The sequence below is a fragment of the Chelon labrosus genome (assembly GCF_963514085.1).
Source record: "Chelon labrosus genome assembly, chromosome: 9".
In the NCBI taxonomy this organism is placed as follows: Eukaryota; Metazoa; Chordata; class Actinopteri; order Mugiliformes; family Mugilidae; genus Chelon; species Chelon labrosus.
The window spans coordinates 25,558,061-25,578,844 of NC_140359.1; the positions used below are offsets into that span (position 1 = coordinate 25,558,061).

The 20,784-nt window shown below is 41.4% G+C and overlaps 1 protein-coding gene across 1 annotated transcript; it reads left to right on the top strand.

Annotated features, from left to right (window-relative positions):
• Positions 1 to 406: 406 nt before the first annotated feature.
• On the top strand, positions 407 to 17,598 carry ckap2l (cytoskeleton associated protein 2-like). Its single transcript, XM_084551986.1, has 9 exons — positions 407 to 601; positions 2,012 to 2,093; positions 2,181 to 2,235; positions 2,489 to 3,666; positions 4,744 to 4,939; positions 5,426 to 5,584; positions 8,444 to 8,504; positions 14,678 to 14,840; positions 16,720 to 17,598. The coding sequence occupies exons 1-9, from the start codon at positions 562 to 564 to the stop codon at positions 17,036 to 17,038; spliced, it is 2,253 nt and encodes a 750-aa protein (XP_084408112.1). The 5' UTR covers positions 407 to 561; the 3' UTR covers positions 17,039 to 17,598.
• The last annotated feature ends 3,186 nt before the right edge of the window (positions 17,599 to 20,784 follow it).

Below are 20,784 nucleotides of genomic sequence, written 5' to 3' on the forward strand. Positions count from 1 at the left end.
TTTAATCAGAATCAGAGTCAGAATATTTTATTGATTACTCATTGATTAATTACTTGTACTGCAGCTTTTAAAACAGATACAGACCAAAACCAGCCATACTGCTTAAACTTAACTGTAGAAAAAGACTAGAAAAAGACGTTAAAAGGCTTATTTATTAGTTGTTTTAGATGTAATTTACAAACTAGTTTAGTGTTTTGTTTTGAATCAGTCAATAAATGACAATAAAAAGGAGTTTTTGAAAGCATTATTTCTATTAATATTATTATTCTTTACGTTAAACGTCCACATGTCTTTCATACCCGTGTCTTTGCAGGATTTGTTTACAACTCTGCTCCAATCAACGCCGGACTTCCGCGCATGCGTACCGTTGGTTTGGAATTTCAAACCGTCCAATCAAAGAAGAGAAGCAGCTCACTCCCGGTAATTTCAAACCCGGATGTATGAACCGTTGTTTAGAAGCCAGTTCAACGAGTTGTATTTCGTGGAGAGATAAAAAAAGAAATAACGCGTTTCCAGTATTAGTTTGGACAAAACTGAAAGACGAACCCGAATTTAATAGACATGGAAGAAGAAGAGACTGTAGCGATAATTTCCAGAAAAGGTTAGCGATAATTAAGTGATTAAAGTTTTAGAAAAGCTAGCTAAGTTTGTTAGCATAACTGCCGTTTTTTTTTTGTTTTTGTTTTTTAGCTAATAGCGAATCAATGCTAAAGCTAATGTAGTTAGCAGCCGTTATCTTAGTTGTTGTAAATTAACGTTTTAATATGTGGTGAAATTAATTTGTGTTGTTCCCTGGATTTTTAACGCTTACCGTGAAAATACAATGAACTTTAGTGGGTGATAATAACCGTCAACACAGCCATGGCTACAGTACATCTGCTCAATTAATTAACTAATGAATACAGAACCAAAAATAAATGATCTTTCCTCTCAAAACGGAGTCAGATATCTGAGGAAATGCGCCAGTTTTTTTTCGCTTATCTGGATTCTGGTGCTTTTATATGATTTATATGACATATATAGATCCTCATGTTGATCAAACACCCCAGACTGCCATGCATATTTGCATATTTCTAGGGTGTAAACATATGCAGTCTTTAACTTTGTTTGACATAGTGAAAGGTAGGTTAGTAGGCCCTTTATTTAAATGAAGAACAGTGCTTTACCTGAAGATATAATATGGTGGTTAATTAAATGCTTAAAGGAGTGATCTAGGAGTGTCATTGCTATGGGGTGGGGGTGCCTGGTCTGGTCTAGGTGGGTGCTACATGTCTAAGTAACATCCACGCGAATGCTAGGTCCAAAAGTTTCCCAGCAGAACAGAGCTGTCACAACTTTGTCGCATTATTTACTAATTTTGTCAGTGGTTTTAATGTTGTGGCTGGTCCGTGTATATGCATTATTGTTAATGCCAGGAGTCCACACTACGGCTTGCGGGCCAACTGCAGCCCATGGTCGATTTTTACTGGACATTAACACAATGAAAAACGTACAGCCAGTCTACAAATATCCATCAGTTGAAGACCGAGCTTAATTATCTATATATATATATGATAAGAACGCAAATAATTACTTTCAGCATCTCTTATTCCCATTTATTTATATATTCATAGTTGTCTATAAATGCATATCTCAGATAACAGTGGAAAAAGCCAGTCAAAAGTATATTTGTTGAGAAACAAGTTAGACTGCATATATATTCCCTTCTCCACTTTCAGATGTTCCACTCAAGTGTAAACACGCATTTCGACTGTCGCCAGATGGTAGTCGGCATCTTTGGATAATATCTGCTTCGATAATCAGACACTAAAGATTGCAGCTCCAGAGCGCTGCAGTCCTTTATTTACATGTATGCAGACACATGTTTAAGAAGTATGTGGCATGATATTAACATCACGTTTTAATTCTGACACTAAACAGTAATCATTAAGTGGTTGAAACTGACAGCTGAATGCAGGGAAAAACTGTCCACGGGACCAGTGCTGAATTCTTGTCTGATTTCCTTTCACAGAGCTGCGTAAGCAGAAGTTGATGGAGTACTTGGCTGCAAAGGGAAAGCTGAAACTTCCCAATCCACCCAATCTACTCAAAATGTAAGAGTAAAGCAGTGAGAGTAAGATTAATTTATCAAGGTTGTTTAATATGTCATGCAAATTAATTGGTTGAACGTTACTCTTCAGGCCGAATCTTCATGAGGACTCGCAGAGTAAGAAGCCTGTGACATCTACACTAAAGGTATGGTGGGTATGAGGTGTACATTTGCACGTGCTCTACGTGACAAAAGCTTGTCCTGCCCAAACAATGAGAACTGACTTGTTAAAACACCAACGATTTGGAACGGGTGTATCGAAAGGGTGTGACTCAAACATCATTGAGATGACAAGCAAATAAATTTCACATATTTATGTCAGTGTTGACGTATGGCCCCTTATTCAGTTGCCTATAATTAAGACTTGTGGTTATTCTGATTGTTGTTTTGTTTTCACAGGTTGTTGTTAGGGGAAAGGAAAACAAGGCTTCAACTGACAAACTCCGATATCATCTCCCATCAAGACAACACCCAGCCCGAAAAGCATTTGGTGTTGCTAACCAAGTGAATGCAAAAACAAACACACCAGCCAGACAGCAGGAAGCTGCTCGTCCATCGTCAGTCTTTGACCGAGCACAGTCAAAATGTAATGTAAACCCTGTGCTCACCAACACATACACCGTAGTGTCTTCCAAATCCCACCTGAATAGAGCTAGCCATCTCAAAAAGCAGCCAAACACAGGAATTCAAGCTTCTGGCAAAGTCCCTTCCAGTGGAGCTCATACAGTCGGAGCAAAACCAACCAGCAAATTTGTCTGCAGTTCAAATGCTGCCTTTCCACGTCCTGCAACAAATGTCAGTGTCAGGATGAGTCTTGGTCCCGTTGTCAAAACTAGAACGGGTCTAATTCCTGCAGTAACCCAGCCAAAAAGCACAAAGTCAAACTTAACACACACCTCTGCCAAAGCAGCTGATACCACCTCCGCCACTACTCTTGTTGCTAAAAAGGTGCGATCTGGCAATATAGCAACAGTTTCTGTTTCCCAGAGGTCTGCCATGGCTGTGTTGTCAACTGCAAGACCTGGAAATAAATTTCAAGCTCAGAACAATTCTAAATCCCTTCTGGGTAAAAATCCTCAGCTGTCTTGTAAGAATCACTTGTCAAATGCACTAAAATCGGCATCCACTTCCTGCACAGCTGCATCTTTTAAGCCCGAGGGGAGAGTAACAACTAATAAACGAGTTGGTCAGCCTGCAGACCGATCCACCAAGCCAAGATTGGTCACTGAAGGAGAGAATAACGCCCAACGACGCAAAGTTAACTCCCAAGCATCCTCAAGGCCAGAAACCAGATGCAAGTCTGTTAGTGGGAATATGCGGGATGTTGAACTGGGAAGAAAAACCAAGACAAGTAAAGAGACAGTTAAGAAGAAGGAAAGCGGTTCTGCAAATGCCCTTCTACCACAAGCAGGTGTGAAGAGAACATGCGCGCCGGTGATATCTAAGACAGTGCCACAACCTGCCAGGACCCTCTGCCTCACGGGCCGAACCACTGACATGAAGACACCAAAGGTCCAGGTCAAGGTGATTCCCCAGACTGAGGGAAAGAAGCTGAATGCTGCCCAGGAGGAAAGACTGTAAGTGAAACCGTACAGTTACTAGTAGCTCTATTTCCACTTCCTTAATTGGGGTGGTAATCCCTATCAATTAATCTAGTCAATTATTAGTCATTTAGCCTTTCAATCAAACTGTATGTTAGCAATATGTTACGAGGTTATGTCCCCGATCAGCCACAACATTAAAACCAGTAATAGGAGAAGTAAATAACATTGGCCATCTTGTGACAATTCAGTGTTCTGCTGAACAGTTACTGTCCACGGCTCTGTGGCTTCCAGTTTGACGATGACTAATCGGTGTGGGCGGACTATTATTCTATCAGTCTACACCCAGGAAAGTGGGTGTAGACTGATTTAATATCACTGGTATTGTCGAAGAAAAAGATGATGTGTACTTGGAGTCTTCAAAGTCTTATAGAATCACTGCAGAAGTGAAAGTTCGATGCAGTTTATTCTTAGAAAGATACTAACTCGAGTGATTCATGCGCCATTCTAGTTCGGACTGATTTTGTGGTGTTGTGTAACCCTGTATGTACCCTTGTGCTGCTGAGTTTCGCATTACTCATACTTCAAGGATTCAAGGATTCAAGGATTCTTTATTGTCATTACGACACATGTTGGTACATGGGAAGGAACGAAATTGGTTACTCTGGTCCCGATTCAAGCCATAAGTAAAAAAACAAAAAAACAAAACAAAGTACTAAAAGGGGGCTTGACCCCGGGAGCACAAGAAGCCGCTGCACTATTGCGCGCCGCCATCTTACCAACTATGGTCTGATGGTCATACATGGTCTGATAAGATATTTATTTTTTTCAACAATATCTTAACATTCAGTTTAGCTCTCAAACATACCCAGGTTGTGTGGGTCTTCAACAGTTTTACGTTGTCAGGACTATAAACACATATAATACAGAAAAAATAAAAGCCTCACTCTTATAATGTGCAGTGGTTGATGAACGTCTGAAGCTGCCAAAGTAAAATGTTGAAAGTTTCATCCCACTTCGTCTCATTCCCTACAGCATGTCGCTCTGCTGTGCTATCCACAAAAGTCAAATAATATGTTGAAGTTTTAACTGCTTTACCATTTTGGCGTCAAGGAAAAGACTGCAAGAATGGCGAGAAGCTAAAGGAATTTCCTACAAACGTCCTCCAATGCCGGTGAAGCCTCCGGTCAGGCGCACAGTGTCCGTCCCGCAGCCTTTCTGGACGTCCATGAAGGAGGAAGACGATGCCCAGTCCCTCATTTGTGCAGTGGACAGATCCCTGGCTGATTGCATCAAGTTGCTTGGCGAGGTATACCGCGTGGTGTGACCTTTTTAATCTCCCTCTACATATTACATGTCACTCGAAGTTATGTGGCGGACACGGGAATATGCGGGAAGTTAATTTGTTGAGCTCTGTAATCTGTAAGAATTGATTTAAGGTGAAGTGTACTTGAAAATATTCTGACTGGTCTTGTCACTTCTCTGTTTAAACCTGTCTGCGAGTTTGTAGAGAGGGGGAGAGTGGGGGTAGATAGTTACAATGTGTGATGTGGTAATCATGATAATATGTACACTTTGAAAACAACCGCAGAGACAAGTTCAAATGGTACTCAGTTTTACTTTTTATGTTTTGATCCAACTGTTGTAACTGTTGGATTGTGGTTTGTGGTAGGTATGAAAACCACAAGTATGGTGCGGAGAGATTTCTCACACTTTGACACCATATACCAAAACTTTGGCTGGCGTATAGTGATGTGTCCTTACTTAGTATCAAATATTTCTCTCACACCCACAGGGATGCCCTTTAGATCAGGTGAGGGGCGTTCTCTCCCGGCTGCCACCGCTGTCCCAGAAGTTTGCAAAATACTGGATCTGTCGAGCCCGCTTGATGGAGAAAGAAGGCAACCTGGATGTCCTGCCCATGTTTGAAGAGGCTGTCCGTGTTGTTTTGGAGGTGAGACCTCTACAGTGTATGATATCCAAACACTGAAGATATTTTACGTGGGAGTTTTATACAGTGCACTTAAAAATATTTGACGTTTCTGCATAGAAATTACTAAATGCATGCCTCAAATTTTAACGGAAGTTCTGAGACATTAGATTAGATTAGACAAAGAGGACCCAATCAAACAAATGAAATGAAATATTATGCTTTGGTATTTGTTTAGAAAAATTAACAAATACCAGTATTACCGTATTTTTCGGACTATAAGTCGCACTTTTTTTCATGGTTTGGCTGGCCCTGCGACTTATACTCAGATGCGACTTATATATTAAAATATATAATTTCACGTGTTCGTTATTTTCACACTGACAGCCGCGAGAGGGCACTCTAGGCTTGTGTGCCAGTATCTGCTACTTCTTTTACTCCTGCGTAATAGCGGCGGTGCGCCTTCTACCTCCGAAGTTCACGGAGTTGCTTAGAAGTGACACAGAGGATGAAGAATTCAATGGATTTAGTGATTTGGAGTGAGATCGAGAGTTTGGTAAACTTGTTATGTTATGATGTTTATGCTATAGTTATCTGAATAGCTGTTAACATACCAGACACCTATTCAGCCCGTTGTTCTATTGTTAGTACTATAACTTGCCTTTCAAGATGAAATGTGTTCTTGGTCTCCGATTTTATCAAATAAATTTCCCCCAAAAATGCGACTTATTGTCCAGTGCGACTTATATATGTTTTTTTCTTCTTCATTATGCATTTTTTAGCTGGTGCGACTTATACTCCGGAGCGACTTATAGTCCGGAAAATACGGTACATGTCCTTGAGGTGCAACAGTAAATGCACCTCTAGGATTACATGTTCATTTCAAGGCCAAGTTATAGGCCATCTGTTCACAAGTGTTCCAACAAGAAAGAAAGACGTCCTATAGTCTGAGAGGTCATGAAGGAACCTAGGGGAACTTTGAAGCAGCTAAAGGCCTCTCTCACATTGGCTCATGTTGATTGCTTTTGAATAATGAATAGCAATAACAAAGGACCATCTGCAGTTTGCATGTGAACAAGTCAGAAGACTACTGGGAAACTATTGTTTTGTGGACGGTTGAGGCCAAAGTGGAATAGTTTGATTTAGAGCTCCACTGAAGAAATTTCTTGTGAGACAACAAAACGCTTGCACCAGTGATTTTAATTTTTAACTATATGTTGCCTCACATTGTGTTTATCAACTTTTCATCTATATTTTGGGGACTTATTGTGTCTACTCCGGGCGGCACAGTGGTGAGGTGGTTAGCACTGATGCCTCGCAGCGAGAAGGTCCCGGGTTCGAATCCATGGGTTCTCCCTGTGTTTGCATGGGTTCTCTCCCACCGTCCAAAGGTGTGTGTGTCTCTCTGTGTTAGCCCTGCGATAGACTGGCGACCTGTCCGGGGTGGACCCCACCTCTCGCCCGATGACAGCTGGGCTCCAGCAGACCCCGCGACCCTTAACAGGAACAAGCAGTTACAGAAGATGAATGAATGAATGAATGAGTCTGTTCCTTGCTATATCTGGTGTATCAGGCTCGATGTTTAGCAGGACTTGAACGTAATCTAAATCTACGCAAAAGATTGCATTCGTATTCTCCAGCCTCTAATGTTTTGACAGCAGGTCATCCGTAAAAGTAACTTCTTTTCATGGCTCGTGACTTTTTCGAGACATTTGAAGAAACACTTGATTGTCTTTAAAGCGTCGACTGTTAATCCTTAAAAAAAATCAACGTGTCACCGGCGACACGTTTGTACACACACACTTTGGTCACGGTTTGTGGAATTGGAACAACTTGTGCTTTACAGCCAATGTAGTGTAATCTCAGTAATTTCACTCGCACCTCTCCCTTATTACACTATTATAACATGCAGTAAATTGTAAATTACTGCCAGAAAGTTCCAGGTCAAAATAAGCAAAAAGTCCGGGCAAACATTTTAAGGCCTAGGTGTTAAAGGGTTAATAACGGTTATAGACAAGCTAATGACACAGATTAGCCACAATAGTACAACCAGTGAAAGGGGAAATGAATGGGTTGTCTTGTTACGATGGAATGTCGTGCCAAGACACTGGGCACTTACCGTACACAGAAACCTTTTTCAAGTCCAAGCACACGCACCCATGCTCGAAAAGGCTCTGTTCTGAACAGCTGGAAATAATTGACACAAGTAAGGAAAATTAACCTCAAATAAGTGACAACAAACAAATCAAGATCAGACAGTTTTTGCAGGAAGGAGTCTCCAAAAACCTCCTCAAAATGTCACCACAGCATCTGCAGGTCCGTGTCACAATTTCCTGTCCAAAAACTACATTAGAGCAACACTGCTGTTAGCAGCCAACTTTAATTGGAATAATGTGTTCTGGACCGGTGAATCATTTCTTAGGCCAGACGAGTCTTGCCCCAGATGTATGCATGTTTGGAGCAGACCGAATTCAGCTTTTCGTGAGAAAAATCTCGTCTGGTGACGTGGTTGGAACACTTAAAAAATTATGGGGTGAATTTGAAACAGGCAGTATATTTTAGAAATCACGCAAACATCTTGCAACTCAAGGAACTACTCAAGGAGCAACAGTTAGATTTCACAGGTTGAGCAATATCAAACTTTGGGAAGAGCAGTTTTATTTTTATGGACATGTTGTCACACGGCTAATGTAAGAAAATCTAATTAGTAAATGTTGTGGCATGTAAAAAGTCTGTTTTTTTGTGATTAAGTTCATCTTTATTCATGTTATTCTCTGCTGGTCTACCACAGCATGAAACGTGTTGAACTGCTCTGGTATGAACCTTACAAAATAGAAAAAGAAGAAGAAAAAACGCTGATGATATATCTGTTCTTTATTCTAGCCAGTGGATGAGCTGAGGACTGTGGTGTTTGACATTTTGAAGAAAAAGGACAACATCCAAGGTAACTGGTATTCATGTATTGTAATATAGAATTAAGATTACTGGTAGCACACTGTAGAGCTCTAGCTGTCTGTATATAATTATATATATCTCTTCACAATTCCCAGTCAGATTTAGTCTTCATAATATTTATTGTTGGGTAACCTCTGAATCTCGGTCAGAAAATGAACAAAATTCACAATTACACATTATGATTGATTGCGAAGTTTTCCCCTTTAAAGTCTCAAAAGCCCTTTTCAATCTATCCAGACAAACGTGGACCCAATTCAGATCGAAGACCAATTCTAGTTCAAGTGTATTTTTCCTCAAACGATTTGTGGACGATTAGTTTCCAGTAGAGATGCACCGATTACAATTTTCCCGGCCGATTCCGATTTCCGATTTTTCATTGAGTTTGACCTGCCGATACCGATTTTAGCCGATTCCGATTTCATTTTTTCTAACCACTTTACAACACACACAAAGATTTATTTTCTCTTCTTTAATATAATATTAATATTATCTTTTCTTTAATAGAACATTTTTTGAACAGATAACACTATAAAAATAGAACTATATAAATTACTCCTGGTGTGGGAAGTTCACACACATCTAAAGTGCAGTGTTATGGAAGAACCATTTCTTTCTTTTCATATCCAATATCCAACTAAAGAAATGTGATATATTTAGCAAACTAAACTTCTGTATGAAAACAGGGAAAACAGGTAATGGCAATAAAATAATATATAAATATATAGAAAAGAGAAGAAGAGAAGAAAATAGAGGCCTTAAAGATTTTCTTAACAAATATTTAAAAAAAGGTGGTGACGGTGAAGCTGGGACTAGTAAAGTGAACGTAGGTTAGAAACAACGCAGCCAACGTTTACCAGCCTTGTAACGTAAGCTAACAGGCTAGCTCTAATGTTAACGTCCATTAGCTTGTATAAAAGCCCGACACAACACGTTATCTTTGACAGAAACAGTTGAGTTTGGTAGCTCCGTCAGAGAGGATGAGACAGAGAGGAGAGAGATCCGGCTGCAGTCAGGTGACAGAGAAAGTGATGCGGGAGGGGCCCGCTGTCTCGGAGCGGAGGGACAGAGTCAGGCTACCGTTGAGAGAAGAGAGAGGTCACAGTGGAGCGCGGGGGGGGGGTATCTAAGATTATCTCGTCCCGGGCCCAGGCAAGACTGTCAGCTGGCCTGCGTGTGATGCTGATGTTGCGCGATGTAAATCATGCGGCGCCCGAGTGCATTTGACCGGCAAAAAATCGGCATATGTCAGACTGACCGGCCGGTCTCCGGTCATGGCCGATCACGTGAAAATCGGCCGATTCCGGTCACCAGCCGATAAATCGGTGCATCTCTAGTTTCCAGTAAGGATATCCCAATCAGTATCAGGAGATCAGCATTAGGGCTGATTCTGGCATTTTTAAAATGATCAGATCGGTAAAGCCTTATCTTTTCTCAACCATATCCTTGTGGCGCCAAATGTCTTCTTCCTCCTCTGTTTTAATGGCATTTGGCTAGTGTCAAATCTGCCAAAAAGAAAACAAAAAAAGACTACGACGTTGTCTTCTTCTGTTTTAGTGGCGGCTTTCTAATGTCAAAGCTGCCAAAATTCAAGAGCAAATAGTCTGGGAGTCATCCAGGTCACGGTATATTCAGAAATACTGAAGAAAGGCAACTAGACTCTACAAGTCACACTGAATGCTGTGTTTATAGACGGTTTCCCGGAGACGGTGTCAAGTGAAACCTATTCCAAAAGGGTTAGGCGATGGATGACCAAACCATTTTTATAGCAGAGAACTAAGACTTTCTTGAGCCAAAATTCGAGCCACCATCTCCACACTACATTAACTTTGACAGAAATATTTAGTGTACTTAATCCAGTCTGACAGCGCACATGTGCTGGAGAATAAGAAGTAAGATAAGAAAAACCTTTATGAATTTCTAGGGGAAAACACTTTGTCTATCTGATTGGATTGTTTCTGATAAAGTCAAATCAAAATCAGTTGCTGTGTATACTATGTTATACTGGTAAAATTGTAATTTTTTGTGTGCTAGGTGTTTTTCTTTTGTTGTTTTTTTAGATCAACAAAATACAAAGTATGATTGACAAGGAAAGGAGATTTTCTTGAGCCTCACCCATGTCAGTGAGTCATCGATTCTTATTGTATTAAAAGCCACAGATTAACACAGAACAGAAACAGAAACAGAAATTCAACAAAACAACAATATCTGCTGTTAGTTCATGTGTGGATTGAGTCTGGGTCACTGTCTCCTGTCTCTTCATGTTATCTAAACTGACTTTTGGTCTCTGTGGGAATAATTTATTAAATGAGGCGCTTGTGTTTACGTCCACGTAAACACGAGGACCACCTGGCCACGTGGCTGGTGGTTGTGTCCTTATCTGTTGTTTTTGAGAAAGGAACTTAATTTAACCGCTTATCGAGATGTTAAAGGGGAACTCCGGCGCAAAATGAACCTGGGGTTAATAACACATGTGTACCGAGTTCGACCGTTCTCTGGTATTTGTTTTCATGCATTTGTTTTGTTAGTCAAATGTGACCAGTTTTCTTGCAAACCGCTAATTAGCGTATGACGCTAGCCTTCGGGGCACACCGACACATAAAAAGAAATCGCTATTTCTATACCACTAACAAGGCTCACAATATCACCACACTTGCACGGTAGCATAACTAGGGTCTCTACATGTAAACCGAAGCATTGAGAACTTTGCAAGTACACAGGCAGTTTATTAAAAAAGGAACACAGTACCGTTCATCAAATAAATTAATTCTGAGGCACTCACAAGGAATATAAATTAAAAAGCCTTTATTTAAACTTGGCTATCCATTAAAAATGCCAACATGTTTCGGCCTCTGTGGCCTTCTTCAGGGCAAATTCAAAATGGCAGTCTGTAGACTGCATGCTGTATATCTGCATGTGGTCACATGACCTCGAAGCACAGGTGCTCATCTGCCCAGGTGTCGCCTGTCAGAGAGCAATTACAACAAGTTGCTTTAAATAAGACAAGTCACATTTTCAATATTTTACCACTTCTCACATCAAGATAGTTTAAAATATCAATATATCAATTTTTGTAAATGACTATATGCACATATCAATGTTTTGCTATATGTATCTATCTACAGTATATTGATATTTCAAAGTGTATTGTGATGTGGAATGTGTTATTGCACATATTTATCAGATCATGAAATGAATTTAAACCTTTTCCACAATGTAACCTTTTTCTGTAATTTGTCTTTGGTAAAGTAACTTGTTGCGATATGTATCTATTTATATTGATATTTTAAACTATCTTGATGTGAGAAGTGGTAAAATATTGAAAATGTGACACATAAAGGCAGACTATAAATGTTCACCCACACAGATGTCGGTACAATCAGCACAAGTCAGTGAAGTGAAACCTTGCTTCTGAACTCCTGTAATGATTAGTAAAAGTTTGAAATGCGTTCTTACTTCATAGAAATGTTAAAATATGTTTAAACGTTTATTAGGAGGTGTTCTGTTTACGGTACGGTGGAGACGGTAGCTCAAACCTTGACTCCGGAAAACGTGTGTTCTCTGCTCCAGAAATGTTCTGGTCATCCGACGCCATCATGATTTGTTTTGTAGGAGGTAAATCGAGTTGGTAGTATTGTATGATGATCTCCTACTACCACCTTGCCAAACATCCACATTTCATAATTTACCATTTTCTAACCACCTGACTTCAGTTCCAGAGTGGAGTACTTCCACAAAGCAGACTTGTTCAATCACGTAATTTTGGTTCCTCTTCTTGTACTTTGATCTTTGGCGACTTTGACCGCAGGTAATCGAAGAAGACGTTCCGATGACACAAGAATGTGGTTTTGGTTTATGGCAGACTTAAAATAAACTAACTGCTGTAGATCATGCTTGGCTGAAGCCTGAAACCGATGTTGACATCCTCAGTTCTGTTTAGTATTATTTACTGGTTAATCAAAAGGGTTAATGGACTACTCAGAAACTAGACGACAGATCAATAGAAACGTTAATCTGATGTATTAGTCAACGAGATGAAAAAAAACTGCTGGTTTTGCGTTATGAACAACACTCTGGACATTGATGGAGCCTAAAATGTTGAAGGCACCTTCCACATACTGATACTTCTACTCTGTGCTGTGATTCCCATCGGTTACATGATGGATTATAATAGCAGGAACTCAGATGAAAATATGACTCTTGCTTTTTCCTAATCCAGACATGCCTTGATATGGAGGCCTATGGGAATACAGTCTCAGAAAACGTTTATTGCTTTAGTCCTTTAAACATGACTTGACTATGTTCTACATCCTGAAATCATGTCTGTATGTGCTTTTTTTCTGCCTTCCTTTGTCAATTTGCCTTTGCCTTTTAGCAGTTGGGTTGCAACACGCTTTTTTAGAAAGAATTACACTAACACAGAAACTACTATTGCAGCATCACATAACTTTCATTTCCTCCTGGAGATTCTTTCAAGTCACTGGAGAGGAAAGTTTTAAAGATTTATTTATCTACTTCTCTGTACTTTTCAGTGTAAAGCTCAAAAGACCAGCAGTGTCCAGAAAGTATTCACAGTCCTTCACTTTTTCCACATTTTGTTATGTTAGATTATGTTAGAGCCTTATTCCAAAATTAATTTCTTTCCCCAAAATTCTACACATAACACCCCATAACGACAATGTGAAAAAGGTTATTTTTGAAAAAACAAGAAATCATATGTCCATAAGTACTTCATAAGCCTTTGCCATGAAGCTCAAACTTGAGCTCAGGTGCATCCTGTCTCCACTGATCATCCTTGTGATGTTTCTGCGGCATAATTGGTGTCCACCTGTGGTAAATTCTGTTGATTGGACATGATTTAGAAACGCACACACCTGTCTATATAAGGTGCCACAGTTGACGGTTCATGTCAGAGCACAAACCAAGCATGAAGTCAAAGGAATTGTCTGTAGACCTCCAAAACAGGATTGTCTTGAGGCACAAATCTGGGGAAAGGAGATTTCTGCTTCTTTAAAGAGACGTTAATGGGTCCGCTTCATGATGCAGGAAGACGTAAGGCTGTTGGACTCCATTTCAGTGGCTTCTCCTCGTGAGTTTTCACAGACTCGTTGTTGGAGATCAGTCCAACCGCAGCTGTGTCATCTGAAAACTTCCACTCTTGGATTGCTCGGATACCTTACAGAGCAGTCATGCACCAATCAGCCGTCCCTATAGTGAAGCATGGTGGTGGCAGCATCATGCTGTGTGGATGTGGGAGACTATAGTCAGGATAGAGGGAAAGATGAATGCAGCAATGTACGGAGACATCCTGGATGAAAACCTGCTCCAGAGCGCTCTTGACCTCAGACTGGGGCAGCGGTTCATCTTTCAGCAGGACAGCAACCCTGAGCACACAGCCAAGATATCAAAGGAGTGGCTTCAGGACAACTCTGTGAATCTCCTTGAGTGGCCCAAACTTGAATCCAGTTGAACATCTCTGGAGAGGTCTGAAAATGGCTATGCACCAACACTTCCCATCCAACCTGAAGGAGCTTGAGAGGTCCTGCAAAGAGGAATGGGCTAAACTGCCCAATGATAGGTGTGCCAGGCTTGTGGCATCACATTCAAAAAGACTCGAGGCTGTATATGCTGCCAGAGGTGCATCAACAAAGTATTGAGCAAAGGCTGTGAATACATGTGATTTCTTAGTTTTTTATGTTAGAATTTTTATGGAAAAATGAATTTAATCCATTTGGAATAAGGCGCTAACATAGCAAAATGTGGAAAAGGTGAAGTGCTGTGAATGTTTCCGGATGCACTGTATCTGCATAGTGCCAAATGGCAGATAAGGTCAGGGACTGGCTGGTAACATAATCGAGTTGAGGAAAATATTTTTCTCGTGTAGCAGAAAAGTGGGTGAAAGAAATTAAGAAAATTAGTCTGGAATTTGTGAGGTGGACAAAAGCTGTTATTTGCTGACGAGTTTGCTGCATCAGATTTATAAGATGTTAACGTTTTGGTTTGTTTTCACTGAAGTATCTTGTTTTGTTGAGAAGATTTGAGGTTTAATGCATTTTGCCATTCCCAAAAGTGAAATCTAAAGGAAATCTAAATTAAATATTAATTCTTATAATATGTTTACTCTGGTTTTCATGTTTTTTTATTTTATTTTTTATTTTTCGTAAGCTTCTGAGGAAGATGAGAATGAAGACGGACACAGTCCAGCAGTTGAAGATCGTTCAGGGTGTGGCAACAACCAAATGACGACCCCAAAACCTGCCAGAGCTCTGATCTGGGCAGAGAGAGGAGACTCCTCTGTAGTCAAGTACAGGATCACAGCGACTCCAGGGTATGTTCTGAAGTCATTATTATTTTTATGGATAAGACATGAAACATCTGTTGTTCGCAGCAGCAGACAAATCTCTATGAATCTGTCATCATTTTGGTCACATGTAAATGTTGATGCATGCCTATATCTTCAATTTCTGTCGTTAATCCTGAACCTTCCCTCGTGAGCCAGTATCTTGATGCTTGAATCTCTAAGGCTGCGTTCAGACTGCCAGCCAAAATCCGATTTTTAGCCCATTCAGATTTGAATCGGATCTCGATTTTGAAGTCTGAACAGTGACAGATCACATGAAATCCGATTTTTGCCAAACGGTTGCAAACCACATCCAGAGGTAGTTTCATATCGCATTCGTATCGGATATGGACAGATGTGTCTCAGTCTGAACAGCTCCCAACACTCAGATCGGTTTTGACTGTCCGTGACGTCACTTACGCCAGTGTTTTTCAACCACTGTGCCGCCAGAGATCGTCAGGTGTGCCGTGGCAAATTATCCAGTTTCACCTAATTGATCTAAAAATATTGGCCTGTATTCCATTAGCGGCCGAGTCTCCAACATTGGCCGGTCTCGGTGTCAGCGGAGGTAAATAAAGGCCGGTCTCTAATAGCGGCCGGGGCTATTATTAGAACCATCTCGGCGGGTCAGGGTTTCGGCGGCACGGTGTGGGAGGATCCCCTCAGCGGGACCTCTCCCCGGCGTCGGCCGGCCCCCGCCGGGCGCATTTCCTCCGTGGCGGTGGCCGCAACCGGCTCTGGGTCGGTCTGTAAGTGCTCGGGGCGAAGGTGGCTCGTCGGCTCTGGCCGCGAGCTTTACAGCGACCCCACGCATCTCACCTCACCGCTTCCCTGGGGTCGTGGAATCAGTGCTCACTGCGCCCTCTCTCCGTGCGGAGAGGGACGGGTCCCACTCGCTCCCGGCGCGACTGCCGACCGGCAGCGGACTCACTGTCCTCAGTGCACTCCGACCGCGTCGCGCCGCTCATTTGTTGTTAATGTTCTGTATGCATACCATGTTATAGTAACGGTACGTTTTCAATAAATGAACCAGTATTTTATAGGTTCAAATAGACACAAAATCTTGTTTTTATTAATTCTACTCGTAGTTCGTTTTGCTCAAATAGAAATTGAGGCCTGCCTCTAATTCTGGCCTCCTTCCAATAAAGGCCTGGACCGCGATGCGCTTGAGTCAAATAAAGGCCCGGGCCTGTATTAGAGGAAAGACGGTATAAGACTTTTTTCTTTGTGTTTATTTGATTCATATTCAAGACACTTTGACAAGAATGACTTTATATTGTTACTTTAGGCTACAGAGCTTCATTTTTTTTAAATATTTTCGGTTGGTGGTGTGCCTTGTGATTTTTTCAATGAAAAAAATGTACCTTGGCTCAAAAAAGGTTGAAAAACACTGACTTACGCGAATGACGCTTCCGCTCGTTGCTACAGCAACCTATCAGATCGGTGAAGAATGTGGCCCAGTCTGAACAGAACCATATCCGATTTGGACACTTGCTAAAGGCAGTGTGAACAGTCAGCCCTAAAAATCGGATATGAGAAGGAATCAGATTTGAATCAGATTCGTCTGCAGTCTGAACGCAGCCTAACAATAACTGAAAATGTGAAGTAAATAATGACATAATGAAATAAATAATGAAATACTTTTGACAAGTCTAAGGGTTTCCAGGGAACCGCCTAGCTGTAACCACTAAAGGTTTTATTGCAAGAACTACTTCTTCTTTTCTATTAATCTAGTTTTAAAAAACAAACAATACTTCCCCTTCAAGATTGTCTTTTAGCAGGATACCAAATCAACAGGCATTATTAGAATCTGGTGAATTATCCTTGGAGATGAGCTGAAGTTAAGTTCTGTCTTTCTTTCCCTCAGTGGTCATCCAAGTCAAAAGAGAGAACCAGGAAGGGTCAACGGCCAGGAGGTTCGCTTCTTCACCCCGGTCAGGCGGTCAGTGCGAATTGAGAGAGCCTCTCTCCGATACCCCGCGTCCCTCCAAGACCACGACCTCTGTGTGACCTCATACAATGACCTGATCTCGGAGGAGGGAAGAGAAAGAAGTGAAGAGGAAAAGAGTTTGGAGACCAGCCCGCCTGTTAACGACGCAGCCGCCATGTACATTTACAGGGAGAACGAAGCGCTTGAAGACAAGATGTTTGTCAAGCTGGTCTGGGACGAGGATGAAGATGTTTAATCTCGTCCCTGCCAGTTTGCAGCCAAGACAGGTCACCATGTGTCACTTTCCCCATGTGATGTTTGACGCAACTGGTATGTGAAACCACAACTAGGTGGAGTCTCACAGGTATGGAGTGATTCATTTTCAGTTACTTGGAGAATTTATCACATTTTAACGTGGAGGTAAAAGTGCTGCTGCGTTACCTTGAAGAATAAACTTTTAATTAGTCGTGTAAATATGGATGAATAATAAAAAAAAAAAAAAAAGATATTGTTCAGTATTGGCGTTGTAACTTGTTCATGTGTTGTTATTTCATATTTATGTTCTTCATAGGCAGACATGAGTAATAATTTTACTTGAGACATAGGTATCCCGAAGATAGTCATCACAGAAACTGACAGATGTCACGCTTCACTGCTCTCGGTATGGATGACAGAACTGACATCACATTCCAGAGCCTGGATCTGAAAGTTGTTTATTTAGGCAACGGTGAAAATTGTTTTCTTCAGCGGCGATGTGAATCACAACGGAAAAGTTTGCGTCATAGCTGAGAGATTAAAAACAAAAAAGAATGCAGTCAAGCCAGACTTAATTAATTAATTAATTAATTAATCATTAGACATAAAATCATAGTAAAATATGACGTTCAAAAGTGCTATAAGAAGCAACAGATTAGTGATCGCCTCCCATCTAAAAATAAATCCGCTCAGGTCATCATGCGTACAGGCGAGTAATGAGGTGCAGTAGGTGTTTTTATACAGTCTGTGGTTCTTGTAAATTGTGAACGAGATAAACCGGTACAGGCATGCTGTATTTTAAGTTGTTATGTTAGACACGCAACAAACTTGTGTTTGGTGACTCAGATTTGCCACACTAAATGAGATAAGAGGCAGATATCAGTTGACATAAAAGGCGCCAGTGACTCTCGCTGCTCCTCTGAACTCATCTCTCTCTTGATTTTATTATTTTAGTTGGAATTTACCATTCACCCTGGTCCAGCAGCATACAGAATAAATAAATTAATAACAGGATCAGAACTAAAAACCTGAGCGCCTATAATAAATAAATAATTAGGAATATTTTCATTCTCATTGTTACATAAGATGAAACAGTGCAGGTCATTCAGTGTAACCTAATATAATATAATAAAAGGACATGAAATATGCTAATACACAGACATCTTCATTTCACAGTTATTGCACAATCCCTCAAGGAATTTGAATTATGCATTAGCAACGTTTAATACATTGATAGCTGTTGGGTAGTAATTATTTTTTTAGTCTTTTGGAAGGAGTTCAAAAAGTTTGTAGCCAGGGTGCAACGAGTCCTTCGGTATGCTTTGGGATTTCCTGTGCCAACGCGAGCTGTACAGTTCTTCCAGGAAGGGAAGAGTGGCGCCTTTATGACCCCACTGGAGCTATTTCCTCTGTGCTACTGTGTAGCTAGAGAACCACAAACAGGCAGCATTTAAAACAAAAGGCAGCTCAACCAAGTACGAAGGACAGAATTTAGGTCCTGGAGTTCGTCATCCTCAGAGAGCCTCTGGAAAGAAGCTTCACTTCAGCCTTTGTAGTTCTGGCATTGAGGCCACGCAGCCTTCTGCCTGAGGTACAGAGTGGGATGAACAGTTCATGTGCCAAATGGGCGGGGCCCCCCTGTGATTGCACAATGCATTGTTTCTGCACCTGCTGAGATACATGGCCTCTGAAGAAGGAAGGTTGCTGCCGTTTGTTAGTTTGCTGCCCTGATTGAACCACTTGTTGCAGGATCTTCTTGTCAGCTGCAGGGCAGTTCCTATAACAGACAGCTCTCCGGCGTGCACCAATATAAGGACAGCAGGGCTAAGCCTGGCCCTACTCAGCTTTCACGAGTACATGGGCCCTTTTCATGATGCAGGAAGACATAAGGCTGTTGGACTTTCACAGACTTGTTGGAGATCAGTCCAACCACAGCTGTGTCATCTGAAAACTTCCACTCTTGGATTGCTTGGGTACCTTGCAGAGCAGTCACATCATTATCAATAACATTGACCATTTTATGACAGTTCAATGCTGGGAAACATATTCATTCGTGTGGATGTTACTTAGACATGTAGCACCCACCTAGACCAGACCAGGCACCCCCACCCCATAGCAATGACACTCCGTGATGGCAGCAGCCATCCCCAGCAGGATGCAGCCTACAATTTACAATTTACAAAAACGGTATATACAAAATAGAATAAATATACATATAAAAAACTTGAAAATGGAGATAAATATTATTGCACATTTTAATTGCAGGGTGTGAGGAGGGGGGAACTATTTATAATGCGTTAAGCAGTCTTATGGGATACGGGATGAAACTGTTTTTCAACCTGGCTGTCCTGCTCTGTAGGCTGCGAAACCTCCTTCCAGAGGCCAGCAGCGAGAACAGTCCATGGTCGGGGTGTGAGGGGTCTGAGGGGATGTTTTGGGCCCTTGTCAGACAGCGTTTCTTTGCAATGTCCCGGGTGGGAGGAAGTGAAGTCCCGATGATTTTCTCCACTGTCCTCTCCACCCTCTGTAGGGACTTCCAGTCGGAGGCACTACAGGCCCCTGACCAGACAGAGATGGAGCTGGTCAGTGTGCTCTTTATGGTACCTCTGTAGAAGGTGGTGAGAATGGGAGGGGGTAGGTTTACTCTCCTTATCCGACGCAGAAAGTGCATGCGCTGCTGAGCCCTCTTCACAAGGGTTCCAGTGTGTTCACACCAGCTCAGAGAGTCTGTTATCTGCACCACCAGGAACCTGATGCTGCTGACGATCTCCACTGAGTTGTTGATGGAGGAGTGTGCCTGGGCTGGTTCTTCCTGAAGTCCATGATGACCTCTTTTGTTTTTGTAACATTCAGGATTAAGTTGATGATCTCAAGTGGTGGAGGATGTCAGGATAATTTCCAGAAAAAGACTTTGCAGTCTATTATAAAGAGGTATTCATAAATTCTCACGTCATACATAAAACATCAAGAATAGAAAGACCAGGCTAAAAAGATTTTGTCTGTATGCACCTTTAATTCTGCCTACCTTTGTTTAATTGTCTTTCACCTTTTAAATATTTACAATTGAAAGATGGTTTCGGTGGCTGCAGTTGGGTTGCGACAGGCATTTTGACAGCATGACGCTGTCAAAAAGATATCTGATCAAGACAGACCAGCCCAGGAACAAATTCTGAGTAATCGTCTGGGAAAGCAGTGGGATGTATGAGCATGTTTAATTAGGTGCATTGTCAGTTGATGGCGTGACAGATGAACATAGCTGCCGTATGAACTCTAAAGTGTGAGGGGATTTACAGTCTGTCTCCTAGACAATTACCCAAAACAGACCGTTAAAAGGAACCCGGGGGTTTTTTGAAGGCAAAGACGTGAAATATTGTGCAATGGTCGAGTCGGTAAGTCCGATTTCAACCCCATCGAGGATGCATTTCACTTGCTGGAGTCAACACTAAAGGCAGAAACATCCATGAGCAAACGACAACGGAAGACAGTTGTGGTTAAGGTGACCACAAAGTAGGAAACATGTTCATTGTTGTCCAAGGTTGGCAGACTTCCCGACAAGTCAACGCCTGCAAAGGATTCTGGACAAAATGCTCTTATTAATGATTTTGTTGGTTTATCCCACTCCTTTCATCCAACTTGGATGTGAATACCCTTAAATTAAAGCTGAGCCTTAACTTGAAGAAGCCCAGTGACTGTCAGTGTCCACTGGATCCCATTTCGCCTCTTGTTAGTGGTTTGTCTCAAGATTCA

What these genes read in the sequence shown, in the direction of transcription:
- ckap2l (XM_084551986.1), top strand. Translation starts at nt 562, where the DNA reads ATGGAAGAAGAAGAGACTGTAGCGATAATTTCCAGAAAAG. An exon ending in CTGTGACATCTACACTAAAG is followed by an intron (nt 2,236 to 2,488) that starts GTATGGTGGGTA and finishes TTGTTTTCACAG; the next exon opens with GTTGTTGTTAGGGGAAAGGA. An exon ending in CTGTCCGTGTTGTTTTGGAG is followed by an intron (nt 5,585 to 8,443) that starts GTGAGACCTCTA and finishes TCTTTATTCTAG; the next exon opens with CCAGTGGATGAGCTGAGGAC.